We start from the raw sequence: 16,414 nt of genomic DNA, 5'->3' as shown, positions 1-16,414 counted from the left end.
AACAGCAGGCACACGACACACAGACTAAATTGAAAGCTTACTATTAGATGGCAGCACGACGCTAAATTTAGTTGTTCAAAATCCCTATTAATAAAATATTTTCAAGTTTGAACACAAAAGTCTTGTTATTCAGACATTAAACATTTAATCACAATAATTTTAGGCACAAACATGAGTACAAATGAATAGAAAAAAATTGGAATTGAAGAAAAATGGAATTGTTTTCAAAATTCAGTTTGAATATGAGTGCGAGTCCAAGCATCGTCTGGATTGGTTGATGTCATCGTCTCTTCATAGAAATCAACTTTATTATTTCCATCGATTAATATTATGGTTCGCGTTCTGCAACAGTATTTAATTAGAATACAATTGATTCGAAATAGAATAAAATACCAATTTCACCTTGTTCCGTAGTTGGCACCGTCATGCCGTACACATATCGAAGATAATTTGTCTGCCCACTTAGACACTCTCCTGTTCAGTACTTCATCTGGCCAATGTTTTTCACGGTCACATAGAAAATTCTTGAGAGAATTTACCAAGTCATCCTTTGATTGATTTTCACGATTAATAATTTCACGAAATTTCTCTCGGCCGGCTTTCACTTTCTCATATGGCTCGTGTGATAAACTATTTCCAAACGCGAGCGGTTCATTGCACGGCCATTCTTGTACAACATTGTTCACATTTGAATAATGTACGGTTCGATTTATCTCCGCTCTGCAAAAAATTAAATTAATAAATACTGTCACATTTGTGGACGATTTGTATACAAAATGTACCCAATTTCAATGGTGATTAAATTGAATGAATTGAATTTTTTGTCTGTATCAATGAGATTTTGACAGTATTCAACATTTGATATTGGATTTTTCACGTAATCCACAACTAAGTTGCCGCGGTGAAGCGCGTTTTCGTCAATTGGTTCACCCGTAATATTTAACAAGGAACCGAATTTGAATGTTTTATCCTTGGTGCCAGTACTTATTGCCAACCATGTACCACCTTCGCGGCCCGGCTCCAAATCACGACCGCCAATAACAAAATCACATTCTTTCCAGCGTTCAGCTACCGAAGCTGGCCGTGCATAGTACTCATCGCGATTAGCAGCCAAAATTAATTTATATTGATCCGCTTTTGGGAATTTATTCAAAATGAAGAATAAAATACACATTGTTTTCCTATTTGAAAAAGAAATAAATGAGAATGGTCATTTTATCAATTAGAAGAGAGAGAGAGAGAGAACACAACGTTTAAACATGTTTAAAATTGTTTCATTTGAACCAAGAATTTATTCACAAAGTCAAATCGCGATTGATTAATTCGACGTATGTACTAAATAGTTTTATTGACGAATTGTCAGCAACTAACCTAAAAGTCACTTCAATGAAAAAAAAACGTTTGTTTATGTTTTTATTGAGTAAAAAATTTGACAGAAAACCTCATATACATTCATAACATTGAACTTATGATTGCAGTACAGCTGCGGCTTTTTGATAATAAATATTGTGAACAAGAAGGAGACAAATATGTGTGTAGCAGAAAGTATTGAGCGAGAGATATGACAATGTCACGGACAACCAAGATGTGGAACAGAAAGAGAACACGATACAAACGAACTGTTCGAATATTTCGTTGTAGTTTTTGGCAATATACAAGTGAGACAGCCATATATACGCGTTCATACGTGGTGCTTGAATTTGAAATTGATAACGGTTAAATGGTTGCTCTTAATCTCGCTGATATCGAAATCAATGAACATTGAAATGGAATGACTCGTTTTCAATTCGATGGGCGTGAAATCATTTGTAACGGTTTAATGCGTACCTTTAGCGTCTATTAATAATGCACAAGTTATCATTCAAATTGAAATAGATATCTAAAACACACGTTTGTGTGTAAAAATATATGCCATTCCATTGTGCACATTGCATGCAATATTGCAATTCCATTTTAAAAATAAGTTGTTGATTCATCAAATCTATTTTTTTTTTGCTGTCAATAAGGAAAAGAACAAGTGGTGAGATCATGTAAGCAAGCAACTGCCTCAAATGCACGCAACAACCAAACACAATCTTCTATATCTGGCCATTGAGTCGATATGCTATCATGCTGTAAACGTAACAAGAAACACACCTTCATTTCACACCATTCTGTACGGTGCTCAAGCGGAATGAACTATAAACAAGAAGAAAGGAAAAACCAGTCGATGAACGAGTTTGTCGAAACAATTTTACTGAAGTGCAAACATCAGTAGCAGCAGCCACAGCACTGCACACAGTAGCCTCTGAATATGGATTTGTTGATGGTGAATGAGTGCCAAATAACTATAGACGCCGAAGGAAATCGATCGACAACGATGTGCGATAATTTGTAATATCATCATGTGTATGTGTGCATGTTGCCGTGTTCCGTGTGCACGAAAAACAAAGTTGCATTTACAAGATGTGTAATAAATATAAAGTAAATGACCCTAAAAAAATATGTAATATGGTTATTTGTCACGCAATCGAGCTTTGTTTATTTATGCGTTCGTTGTGATCTGTTTTGATGCATTGTTCGCGTTGTTGTTATTGCCATTCCATTTGTGTGTCTTTCTTTGCAACAAATGTGTTTCATGATCTCTTTCGCCGTCTTTGATGATAATTTTCGTTGTGTGTCCGCCATCCAACCAACTGAATCTGTGTCAGTGTGCTTCTGACTATATAGAATCGTAATTTTTTTATATTTCTGTTCATTTTTTCCTCATCAATTCCATTGATTTTACATGTTGAGTCTCTCTTATTTTTTATGGTGCCCGTATGTGCACTGCCGCAAATTGCTAACACACCTGCATGTGAATTTATCATTATCGAAATGCAACATCACATGTCTATCGATATGCTAGAATTTTTCTTTTCACTTCGCTCTCTTCTCTTCGTCATTTTCATCGGTCGTCTTGGTTTCTTTTTTTTTGCATTCACCAATGTGATATGTTTAATATTCTCATTTTTTTCTCTCTCTTTTTGTTTCTTCTCTAAATTCATTGTACCGTTTGCATAAAACGCATTGCGCACGCGCCACGTATGTCTAGCAATTTTCTGCGTTTGCATTTGTGTGTGGATGGGAAAGACGAGGAAAAAAACGTTTTTTTTTTATGGGCAGACTGGCACTTTTGAATCAACACGAATCAACAGATGTCAGTCAAATATATAGTTGATCCGCGTTTGTATGCTAAAAATCGGTGCTACTGATCGATCTAAGTTGGACCCGGATTACAGTATCTCAATCGTTGTTCCAATTTTACATTTTTTTTGCCACCCCAAATTTCTGTGATTTATAAACCTGTGTGAATTAAGTGCTAATTTACCTCAAAGTGACAACTTTTGAAATCCAGAACAAAAACAAAAAAAAAAAATAGTGGAAAAAATTTGCACGAAAATGTTGTGACTATAAGATACAGTTGATAAGTAAAGACTACTGCGGCGAAGCCATATAAAACAGACAGTATTGTTGTGTTTATGATTATAAATAACGTGGTATCTTTTGTGTTCTGATTACAATCCGTTAATAAACTCCATTGTTACTTTCAGTGATAAATTTGAAATTATCACATCGACAACTTGTTGTGTCCCACCTATTTGAAGAAACAACTCAAAAATAAATATAAATCAATTGAGTTTGCGGGTGATAAGTTGACTCCTGAAATTAGGCAATCAATTCATTGAAAATTGATATGCCTAATTTCGTGCGTTACTTCGAATGTTTACTTATCACAAGGTTTTTGCACTGGTGCATTTTTTTCTCTCTTTATCACTTCTAATTGGTGACAAATCGTCAACATTTTCGGCGTTCAATGGTTAGGGTTCAATTGATTCGGATGCTTTTGACGCATGTGACCAATAATATAAAAACGTAAATGCCTTCCAAGGATGTTCTTTTTTTTTGTCGTTTGAAACCATATTGAATTGACCGTCAATTTGAATCGAGAACAAATGCAAAAGAGTACAAATAAAGTCATCGCATGGAAACCATAACGACACAATGATTTGATAATGATATTGTGACAGCGATTCATCGACAAACGATTGCGCACTTATTTTCGGCGGCATGTTCTGAATTCACAAATTAGGAAATGGATATTTGGTACAATACCGATCGGCACAACGAATATATATGTTCCACTTGACAAATCGTTTACGAAATACAAAATAAAATCAGTGCAGAAATGGTCGTGCACAACTGGAAAAATGCCACATCAAATAAATCGCATTATCTGGAGACGATTTTATTGGGCAAATGTCAGAAAACAAGTTTTTAAAATGATAATTTATAGTGCATGCGGCTCACGTTCACTGCCTTCACACATGTTCAACGAAAAACAAAAGAAACCAACTTAACTCTCACAAAACCCAAAGAAGTTATCAGAAGCACAAACAAAAACAAAAATGCATTGCAAACAAAGCAACAGGCGAAAAATAGCAGCAACAACAACAACGGTTGGCTGGCAGGCATAAGGCACACATATTGAGAATGTGTTCATTCGTACGAGCAACAGTTGATGGTCGTCCAACGACATAAAAAGCAATCGGCCTGTGTGATAAAATCTCAATCGATTAGAATGAAAATGCATTTTTACGACATTTATATGTCTATGCCGATGTGTGTTATATTGTGTCATTTGGCTTTCAAATCCACACTCGACAAATCTAATGCAAATCGCTTAAACGCCAAATATATACCGTGCTTTTTTTATTGCCGGATACTATAATTTTAACACACATTATCCACAAAATATTGCAAATCAAATACAATTTGCATGCAAATCAAATACAACAACAACAAAACCGAACAAATTTTTGAATGTTCTGAAATAGAAAAATTTCTATTCTGATGCAATATAGCTATTTCGATATATTAGAACGACGCAATAGAAACGTATGGACCAACAAAAATGCATTCATAAAAACAAACCTGATCCTGATTTAAATCAAAACAAAAAAAAAATCTCACACATACATGACAAATCAAGAAAATTAATCGAGAAAAAGGTCAATAGAAGAAGATTTGTTAAATTAAGAAAAAAACTCACACACACACATAAATTAAGCGCCAAACAAAACAGCTTCAACCTGAGAATCGGCAAAGTGAAAAGGATCATTATGTTCACGAGTGATCAAGCGAAGCTGTGTTGCGATGAAACGAAAAAACAATGATTAACAAAAGTCGAAAGCAAAAAAAATGGACGTGTTCACCTTTGCAAATGCGCAATAATGGCATAGCTACACAATTTGCAAAGAAAAAAACATAATATCGCACGGCATCAAGATATCGCACGTTCATTCTCTAATTTATTCTAACGATGCATTCTCTATTTCGACAGTAATTTAGTCTGTTCTTTTTGGTTTCTCAAAATCTAATTATTTGTGCGGTATTTTTTTTTAATTTCAAACGATCATTAGGTGTTCTGGGTACTGTTGCCGCCGTTGTTGCCGAGTTCGAATTCTGGGTTATTTGTATGTCAGTGCAAGTCAAAAATACAACTCTTCTGCTTTATGCAAACATTCCATTTAAACTAAATGATTTATCACGTATTCTGTTGTTCTGCCAGCATGTTTAGAGTTGATGGTTGTGCAAATAAATTGACGCAGATTTCACACTTGTTTAATTCGTTTCCTTTCATTCTATTGTTATTCTTATACATAACGTATATGGTATTTGGATGTTGTTATCTTTCGTTCACAATTGTAATTAATGGTGAGCTGAAAAATGAACATTCTATGCATGATGCCCCCCGAAAATTTTATAAAGCAAACACCTTTCGTTTTTTTTCGATTCTTGTCGATTTCTCTTTTTCACATCTCATCCACTTGCGTCAATTTGCTCATTCATTCCAGATACTGAAGATTAATTTACAATGAGGAAGAACACATGCCAAATGCGCAACAGAAGTGTTCTGCATACTCATTTTGCCCTTGATCAATGATATTCTTGCATTATATATGTGGCGTTTCATTTTCTGGACCTGAAAAAAAACTGCTGCAAACTGAAGGTCTTCTGTTTGTGTATTTCTCATATTTTTTTACATTATTTCATCATCGTCGCAAATACATTGTGATACAGAAATTTCGAAATTGAAAGAATATTCAATGTTATTTTATCATCTGACAAATATTTCGTGGCATTTTATCAAATGACCAATTAATAAATGTTAACTTATTAATGAATTTTTGTTTTTTAAAATAAATCATTGTATACGTGTCGAAATCGATTACTTTCGGTTTTGGAAGTGACAAATGTCATTTTTAGCAGCCAACCGAGTGAAAAATACAACAATTGGATTCTAGGCGCATTCTCATAGAATGTAAAATAGAACTCAATAGAAATCCTTTTAAAATTCCATCCAACTAATTAGACAAATTAAAATGCACGGCACACATTCCAAAATTCTTTTATTGCATTGCCAGTCCAGTGCATACGCTTGTTGCGTTCCAATGCAACTTAACGATTAGATCATATAACACACCAGGTGATCATCATTAGATTAAATAAAACAATTTGCAAAACTAAACGTTTCGATCACGCTTCTTGTGCATTATTTGAATTCAATGAATAAATATGAAATTGTTCAGTGAATCCAGCCGAAACAGCAACAGCAACAGCCGCAATTTGTAACATTCATCATTTATCTTAGTTGAGTCGGTGTTCACATTTTTTTTCTCCGGCAAATTCTTCATGCTCACAAAGCTTGCATCCGATAATAATTTTTCACTTGAATAAATCATGACGTAGTTTTCTATCTCCTTTTTACGTTGGCATTAAGCTTCGATTAAAATACAATTTATTATTGTTAATTTGCCACACTACGCGTATGCTTATCACCATTCGCATGAATTGTGCATATGCTATGTCGAAATGTTGATTTGCATGCGAGCTAAAAAATTGTTTTGTTCTCGTGCATGACAAAATTCCAAACTATCGCACACATATACATACAAATACATACTTTAATTAAAAAGTCCGACTTGAATTTGAAGAGTGCTGTAGAAAAGGTGCCGAAAATTGGCCATGTACCATTTTTGGTTAGCTAACTGTTTTCTCTTCATTTTTTTATTCGGCCAATCTATTGCATAATGACAGACAAAAAGTAACGTTTATATTTCATAGAGAACAAGAATCAGCTGGTGACTTATTACTTATATTGTAGTTTGGTGTTTTTGTTGCGTTTCGAATGATGAATTTTGTGGCGTTTTTCCGACTATAGTTTTTCGGGAATTTTTTTTATCAATTTTACTTTCATTTGAAATGCGCATTTGATCACTCCGATTCGAGAATGGCCATTTTGTGCGAAAAGAAATATCCAATAAAAGATTCTGAGAAAAAAACACACGAAAGAAGTAACACTGAATTCCCATTGGATTTGTTGTTGTTGTTTTTTCGCTCGCCGAATGTGTGTTTTCAAGCATTCTTTTTTGCGCTTCGTTTGAGAATTTAAATTCGAAAAAACTTTCGATTTTATTCCATTCATCTCGCTTTCTTTCACGATATTATGACAATCGTCACCGATTTTACTATAAATGGCCCATTAAAATTATAGCTAAATTGTTTAACCTCTCTAATGTCATGGCTTTTTGTGCGTTATATGGTAAATTGATACAAATTTTGGTCATAATTTCTGTTCAATGTCGATCATTTGAAATGTATGAGCGAGAACATATGAATATGTTATCAGGCACAATTTACGGTTAACTAATGTGTTTTGATTTTGACAATGAAATTCAAATTGCACGCAAATTGCAAACAAACAAAATTCTTAAACTTCATTCATTTGTTGCTTATGTTGAAATGCTACCAGACAATATATTTAGCTGCCGTCATCTGGATATTTCAGCTCATCTGGATGCCGTCAGCAGATGATGCGAAGTGAAAACAATAGAAGTGATTGTTATAGTAATACCAGTATATAGCAAGCTTATATACCTATAACAATCAATTCTATTGTTTTCACTTTGTATCATCTGCTGACGATATCCAGATGAGCTGTAATATCCAGATGACGACAGCTAAATATATTGTCTGAATGCTACAACCGTAAATTTCCACCGAAGATCTTTTTTAATTTGCTCAATCGATTTCAATTGATGTGAAAAATATTTTGATATCAATTGAGTCCAAACACGTTCGACCTTAACGCTAAATTTAATCTAGTATTGAAATGATATTAAATCAATTTATTAGCTTATAAATACACAAAGAAATAGGGTTCGAAATTATGATCAAATTGATAGAAAATTGAATGAAATTGTTCGTATTATTTGAATTGTTTATTTACTATAATTGATTGTGGCTCTCATTCAATTGGTCATTTGTGTAATAATTTCTATACTTTTATGACTTGATTTGAAATAGTTTGTGTCGCAATAGATCGTTTGATTTGAATATTTTTGTTTTCAAAATGTTGTTTATCATTTCAAATCGATTGATAGATTTAGCAATCGTTTCGAGCATGTGCGAAATGATGCTGAAAATTATAGAATAGACAAATTCGTTTATTATATCATAGATAAATTCATTTTCAAGGCCAATCAAGCGCGTAATTTGATTTGAAATTCCAGCGACATCCATTGAACTCTTTTCATAGGAATTTGAATGTGAATAAAGATTAATCTGTGGTTTGTGTGTGGCTCGTGTTAATTAACACTTTCTGTGTATTTTAAAAGGCGAAACAAAAATTCGCATTTCTGATCAGTTTTATGTAAATTTGAGTCTCGCTTAATATTATCGAATACATATATCCAATCGTCACGCGAACAACTTCTGTATTCCTGGTACCATTGGCCATATACGCGAGCGAAAACATGCGACTGTCAGAATCAATTATAAGCATGGTGATTTCGATTGTTTCAAATTGAAAAATAAGCTCTTCAGCTCACTCTTTCTTAAATCTAAGTGTCCCATTCAGTTGGAAACGAGTTTTTTCTCTATATACATTTTTTTTTCATTCGGATTCACCTCGTACACATCACAGTGTGTAAGTGTTCATATCAATGACCGCTAAATTACTGATAATAATTCCAAATATTTGAAAGCATACTATATATATTGTCACATACCTATAATACGGATCGCGTAAGCAACGCGCCATACAGTACGATTCGATTATATGAATGAAAAAAAAAAAAAAAAAAAACAAACATTACCTTCCGTATTTGGCAAATACGGAGATTATATAAAGAGAATATTCACCTAAGCCGGTAGCGCCTTGAATTCGAACAGTTTATTCACATTTGAAACTGTTTAGAGTTATAGAGCGCGATAAATTGTTGCACCCATCGATAGACACATATAGACGATGATTCTTCAAAATAAACATATAACGGCTGATTTTTTTTTGTGTGTCAATTTTTCGAGTGTCAGTAAAGCTTGTTCTAGTTTGAGGCGTGCAGTGTAATCAAGGTTGGTTGGCTTATCACAACGGTTAAATTATATTGGCTTGAAATTTCACAATGATCAGGTGATCGCTTGCAGATTTACTTTTGTGAACATTAATGCGGCCACAATGTGATATTTAAAGTGAAGAGAGAAAAATCGAAATCAACGCGTTGTTTTCAAGGTTAATCACGTATCAGTAATGTCTATCGAAATTCTTGCACCTTTTTGTTTATCTCGGTTCAAATCAACATTACCATTCATTGTCGGCTCTGTTCGATGTCGTTAATTCGATGATAAATTTCAATTTTTGGTTGGCAATCGAAGAAAATTTGGGCCAAAGGCGAGCAAAACGACGAATATTATCGGTCAACCTCAATGGACTGACTTTTTCTGCTTAAATTTCAACATAAACCATATCACATGTATATTTTATTGTATTTTTTTGGTGATTTTTTTTTTTTCATTTTGTTAATTGACTCCAATCCGTAGATTATGAAAGAAAATTAATCGTAAACTTTAACGAGATTTCGGATAAAACGGTACCGATGGCCGACCTTCTCAACTAAAAATATGAATTTAACCCAGATTTTTCAGTCATCGAAAGAGAAAGAGATACGAGAAGTATGCATTTTATAAATGCCATTACAATTAACACATTTGATAAACTTTTACAAGAAAAATAGAACGCTCTGATAATAAACGGTCGAAATATGGCACATACACATGATTTTATTTTACTCGGAACCATTTAAATAAATTTATACAAATAATTAATTAATGTCTTCAATCGGAACAGAAAAATATCGTCATATCGTCGAACTTTGATGTATAGATCGCTTTAAAACTTTTTATCAATATAATAAACGGAGAAAGGAACACCGTAAATAATCAATGTGTTTGTACATTTATTCAGCTTTCGAAAAATCAACATAATTATAAATCATTTTCAAGGACTTGGTATCTTTGCGCTGTCACGTCAAATTGTCGACAGTACGACGAGACATTTTCGTTGCTAAACATCAACGAATACAGCAACAACAACAAAATATGTGTTAAAATCTCCGTTGAATAATGATACGGTGCTACATACCCCAAGTGATAACACAACGACCAATTAACAGAATAATGAATATTTATATACTGTTGTATGGCATAAACAATCGGTCATACATTGATCGGCTCTACACTAACACTATACGTGACTCATCGAATGTTAAAAAAACAACATTTTCTTTATTCCATTGCACAACAACAAATTGACAGATCAATTGAATTATTTGACAAAAGGTTCGGGTGTTGCAATTCCTGTTAAAAACGTTATCAAAGTGCATTTCGGAAATATTTTCGAAAACAATTCCAAGAAGTGTAGTGAACATTGTTTTGTGTAACAAATAAAATTCTCATTATTATTATTGATGTGTTAAAAATGCAAATCAAATAATAACCGTCTGTGGATGGAATTATTTTTTTGCTTCGGCTTTCGAGTGGAATTTTAAATGAGTTCATTGCATTTTTAACATTTTCGGCTTAACATTTTTTTAAATCGTAAATAACATTTAAAATGACAAAGGTGACAATAACATCTTTCAACATTTCGAATTATTTTTAGTAATCATCTGTATTTGATTGAATAAATCAGACCTGACGTGATCTTATCAATAAAAAAATGAAACCTGATCACAATAGTACACCGATCTGAATACATTAGGGGCGAGAAAATTATGCAATTTTGTTGACAAAGACGTCATCACTCACGATCGTGTTTGGTCGCTTCTAATTAATGAAATCATTTACAAAGCTACGTGCACGTTGAGCCATAAGCAATAAATGGAATTTGTTAACCTTCAATTCTATATTTGAGTTTCCATAATACAGCGATAATGGAACGAGTTATAGTTTTAAAAAAGAACATTCTATTTGATTGTCTGTTTAATGCCAACAAATAGGAAATAGTGTTTGGTTTTTTTCTCTATCACACTTTGTTTTCCTCGTTGCTTAGAAATATGAACAAAACACGATCGGATAGTTCAATGTGTGTTGTGTGTGTATGTGTGCATTCAAATTTGCCCTTGAACTTCTCTGTATCAAAAACTTTGTTGTACCAATTTTACACTTGATCGTCTCGTTCTATTCATAGACAAAGGAATTCCGATTAAATTTCATACATGTCTGTGGTTGATAATATTTGTGTGTGTGTGTGTGTGTTTTTCCTACTTTGAATCATTGGTGGCAGACTGAGCCATCTTTGTTTCTTCCCGATTTTGATGAAAAAAAAATTCCCATGAGTTGTCGAGAGACGTAAAATTCCTTTCATTCAAACAAGGGGCTTATGACATATGTGAATCGCACGAGTCTCATGTAAATTATACTAATCAATAAGAGTCTGTATGTGATTTGCGAGTCCCCTTATGATTTTCGAGACAGTAAAAAGTCTCAATCACAGGTTTTAAGCGAATGTCAAATCGTAACAATTTGTTGAAGGAAAATTTCTTATTCAGAACATTACATCGAACTAAAAAAACTGTGAATCAAACATCGAACAGAACATGAATTTGTCGCAATTTCCGTATTTATTAAAATGCTTCATGGAAACCGCCCAATCTCATGTAAATTTAAGTACTAATGCCGGAAGAGTGAAGACGTTCAATCATTTTTTATGAAAAATAATGAGTGAGGAGTATTTTTATAAGACACTGACTCGAGTCAGTCATAAGCCCCTTGCATTCAAACTAATAAAAATATATTTGTTGTTTTTATTCGGCGAATCAGTGCAAATCGTTCACTTTCATTCAATGTCTCCCGTTAAGATCGTTTCACTTTTTTCCGTCGTGTTCTTTTCACTCTCCCATCATCTCCGGCTTCATTCGCTAAAAATGAATCAATACGAAATAAAATCTCTGGTTGCAAAAGTCAAGAGGTTTGTTGCCCCATTCAATTGTGTATCGGTGCACGACCGGTCAATGTATGACATGCGAATCAATATATTGCATATAAATTTCAATCATTTGTACCAGAAGTATGCACCAATGAGAACAGTGCCGAGAGAACGAAAAAAGTGATACGGCCGATGACTCCGCGATATTTGTACTGCATTTAAGTATATATATGTGCGCACAACGCACGCTATGGGGCTGCTTCTGCTGATGCTTTTTTTTTTTATTCTTCTTCATATAATTTTATTTTACGGCGATGAACCTATTGTATAAAAAAATGTCGTCTGTCAATATTCATATTTTAAAAAGCAACAGACGCATCAGCACAAGGAGGCAGAGAGAGAGTGAGTGCACAAAAAATGTGAAAACAAAACGAAACAAACGAACAGAAAATATGAATATGTTTTGCCTGCATTGATCGTATTGACTCGAATAAATTGTATTACAACGGCAACAATGTCGACTGGCATAAACAAATGGACATGTAAAACTTCTCTTCGTAAAAGGTTTGTTGAACCATATGTACAGACATACTCGTAATCGTGCTTGCTGTATGTGCCACACTGTGCGTACTAAAAGTCAAATCATCGAACAGGATATTCAAGTTGTAATCACAATTTATCGCATTTGTTTTGGCGTACGCTTATGTTTTGTGTCCGCTCCGTGCATGCATTTCTATTCGCCAGTTAGGCATAAAAGAACCACTCATATAACCGAGCAATAAAAAGCAATGTAGCTTTTTGGTTCCTTTATTATAAAAAAAATGTATGTTATTGTTTTTTTTTCGGTTTCACAAAAACCCTAGTCAATGATTTCAAAAATATTCTGATCGCTTTGAGTCACAATGAGCAAATAAGTGAAGCAAAAAAGAAAAGAAATGAACAAATCATCGATTCGCTTTGCACATCGATGTGAAGAAAGCCAGGAATGATATTGATATGTTTCAGTGAGCAGCCTTTTCTTTCTCTACTCTCTCCCTCTCCGTCTTTCTCCTGCCATAGTCGCTTCTTGAATAAAATGCTGCAGTTTTTTTTCATAGCTTTTGAGCAACGACGAAGAGAAAAAATGGCACATTTCGTTGCTTTTTTCGACAATCGACATGAGAACAGACGTCATAAACCCGACAACACTTTGTCTACACACATCGTGACTACGTGATCTTTTGCAAATCATTGTCGAAAGAACTCAATAAAAACTTTAACGAAAGTGGAAACAGATGTGCGTGCGGTTTTGTGAATTCAAATATGCACTTCTACTGTCTTTTTGTTGATGTCGCCGTTTATTTCCGATTTCATTGCAGTACTTTTATTTCTCTTTCTTTTCTCCTGCCGCAAATCATAAGAAAGTTCATTGGATGTATGCCTGTTCGCAATAAATTCGCATTCCAGTTGCATGGGAAGCATTTTTTTTTGCAGAATAGTGCACACAAATATTGATTAGGCTATTGGCACAATTGATAGGGGTTCGTCTACCAAGGACGAAATTGATGTGTATGAAAGAGATTTGATAGACACCGTAAATAGTTAACAAGCGGTTATTCAATCATTCTTTTCGTTGAAGAATAAAAGCTATTAAATTTGTCGCGTCGAAAATCATAAAATCCAATTTGCAGAAGCAGGCAGAAGCACCCACAACAAATGCTAATTTATTGATGACAATGACAATCACACATCTCACATCCGAATAAATAATCCACCGATTTATTTATTATTATTATTTACACTCGTGTTGACGGAATGAATTTCAATGCCAAGAAATTTTTTGATTGACGGGAATCGTGTTATCAAGTGCCATGTTTATGTTTGTGCATGCACTGCAAAATGATTGCAACAAACCTTCGTTAGACATATTTTTAATGCTTTTTTTTTTTAAATAGAATGACATCGTATTGATGAAAGGAATTTCTCATTACTCTATTCGAACTTTGTATACAATTTGAACGATTTTTTTAAAAAACGTTTTTGAATGAAAAAGCTCAAAATTCAAGAGGCAACGAATGTAATTTAACAAATAAAATGTTTTGGTTTGAGCTAAGAATTATGTTTTCACATGGAATAATTTTTATTTTGAGATCAATTCACAGCTTAACAGTAAAACTATTTTTAAAAAAATGGTTCTTGAATTCCGTCGACTGAATGAATGTTTAAAATGCAACGGTTTGAGTTTGTAATTTATAAAGCTTTGGCACGACAATAAGACAAAGTTAAAATGAAGGAATGTCGTTACAATGCTTGGGAAAAGTACAACCGCCAGCGTATTCGCTGAGAGAGCGTACACAAAACGAAGTGTGGAAAGAAAAGAGAAAGAAGCGGCCACATCGAAAAGAGTGCATGTATAACATAACGAAATGTCGGTCGTGTGATGCTGTATGTACTTACTCGTTTATGTGCTACAAGTTTGTACTTTGTGCAGAGTTCATTTCTCTATTTGTTTGCATTACTTTTCGACATTTTCTCTCTCTCCATTTTGGTTCGCACTCTTTCCGTCTGATGCGATTAAGTGCATGTATATGAAACTTCTTTCATTGTTAACATTACTCGTTACGAATTGTTTGTTTCATCCGTTTAAAAAAATCTATTTCTTTCTTATGATGCCCTCGACCAGCTGTGTGAAGCTGTGCGATGTGCAGTGCATCAAATCTATTGTTCGATCAATAGAAAACAGTTGCGACGTGAACTAAACGCTCAAATGCAAAATCCTGAATCGGCATTCGGTAAGTGAGTCAATTGGATGAAATTGAGCGCAGTACATGCTACTCAATGTCTATATGTGTGCCGTTGTTTGTATATATTTAGAGTTTATGTGTATGGCGAGGCGCGCGTGATTTTTTGTTACGCGATCTAATAGTGGCAAAAATTGAAAGATTGTTTTGAATCGTTAGCGGCATTTACACGTGCGTAAACCATAAAATCCATTCAGATGTTGCAAATGAATACGTCTCTATCTTGCTCGTACGCATACGATACAACGTATATGTAATATTATGCAATCAATTTATCTCACCATTTTTCTCAACGTAAGTCAATAGCGGAGAAGGCTTGGTCACAATCATAGGGGAACTGTCATTATTTTCTGCTTGGCTTCCATTCATTCGATGTTTACAGTGAATGTTGTTCGCTTTGTGTATGATGCAAAGCGGTCGATGCATAAATTGCATTACGTTTAATACTTAAATTCATCAAGACACACACACAATCGCACACACTCATAAAGTCAGCGACTTCTGTGATTTTTTAGCGCACACGATAATTGAATGTGGTGTGCCGTGTAGCACACTCAACTTGATTCAAACAAATAGAGACGAATCACGCTTTGAATGATTTTTCTTGTCTTTCTTTCCGTATATTGAGTAAAATGTTTTGAGATCATTTCTTTGTAACAATAAAAACTATTTAAAACAAAAACCATTTGGTTCTCAGTTCACAACTAAAATGGAAATGTTGCGTGCGCCACTAAGTCTACTAACAGGTCTCTCTCTGTATATCTATCTCTCTCCCTCTCATCTTTCCATATAGATGATGGCGGAAACTGGTTTAAAATGTTTTGAGAAAGCAAATATTTGCTAAAAATCCGAATCAATCGGCAAACTGTTCCAAATTGTTGAAAAGTCATAATTTTGTGTTGTCGTTATTGTTTTTTGTGTATTTTATACTTCGGAGAATGGGAGAGAGCGAACGAATGAGATTGATTTTTCCGCCGTTGAATTGGTTGGCACAGTTTGATTGAAAGAGTATACTTTCAACAATTTCAGTGAGCGAGAGAGAAAGAGAGAGAGAGAGAGAGAAAGAAGAGATGTAAAAAGTAATAATAAACGAGTATGTACCGTGGAATTGCATGTAAATTGAAAACTACATACTCTCTCTCTGAACACAGCCTCAATACTTTTTTGGTGATAAAACAATGGTTTCTTTAAACTGTTTAAAAGCCATTGTTACGGATAAATTCAAAATGTTCATGCTGTCGCGTAAGTATTGGTGCCCGATATATGTTACATATTACTACGTGTTGTGTTTATTTCATCATTTTCCTCATGCATTTGTGTTCAGGCGGTAAGAAGGAAAAAAAGAAGA

General features: G+C 34.0%; 1 protein-coding gene across 3 annotated transcripts; it reads right to left on the bottom strand.

Annotated features, from left to right (window-relative positions):
- Positions 1-122: 122 nt before the first annotated feature.
- On the bottom strand, positions 123-3,428 carry LOC116342949 (transport and Golgi organization protein 2). 3 transcript variants are annotated; one of them, XM_031770779.1, is made up of 4 exons: positions 3,350-3,428; positions 783-1,181; positions 403-720; positions 123-342 (listed from the first exon to the last, which is right to left on the bottom strand). In XM_031770779.1, exons 2-4 carry the CDS (start codon positions 1,172-1,174, stop codon positions 225-227), a joined length of 828 nt encoding a protein of 275 aa, XP_031626639.1. In that variant the 5' UTR covers positions 1,175-1,181; positions 3,350-3,428; the 3' UTR covers positions 123-224. The 3 variants fall into 3 exon arrangements, with proteins under 3 accessions (XP_031626639.1, XP_031626640.1, XP_031626638.1); XM_031770780.1 differs by lacking the exon at positions 3,350-3,428 and adding an exon at positions 1,372-1,386; XM_031770778.1 differs by lacking the exon at positions 3,350-3,428 and adding an exon at positions 1,300-1,327.
- Between the last annotated feature and the right edge of the window lie 12,986 nt (positions 3,429-16,414).

This window comes from Contarinia nasturtii, unplaced genomic scaffold, assembly GCF_009176525.2.
Source record: "Contarinia nasturtii isolate CC-2019 unplaced genomic scaffold, AAFC_CNas_1.1 Cnas_scaffold_928, whole genome shotgun sequence".
Classification (NCBI taxonomy): domain Eukaryota; kingdom Metazoa; phylum Arthropoda; class Insecta; order Diptera; family Cecidomyiidae; genus Contarinia; species Contarinia nasturtii.
This window is presented reverse-complemented; position numbering and strand designations above follow the sequence as displayed.

What these genes read in the sequence shown, in the direction of transcription:
- LOC116342949 (XM_031770779.1), bottom strand. Translation starts at nt 1,174, where the DNA reads ATGTGTATTTTATTCTTCATTTTGAATAAATTCCCAAAAGCGGATCAA. An exon ending in TTAATCACCATTGAAATTGG is followed by an intron (nt 721 to 782) that starts GTACATTTTGTA and finishes AATTTTTTGCAG; the next exon opens with AGCGGAGATAAATCGAACCG. An exon ending in GGTGCCAACTACGGAACAAG is followed by an intron (nt 343 to 402) that starts GTGAAATTGGTA and finishes ATACTGTTGCAG; the next exon opens with AACGCGAACCATAATATTAA.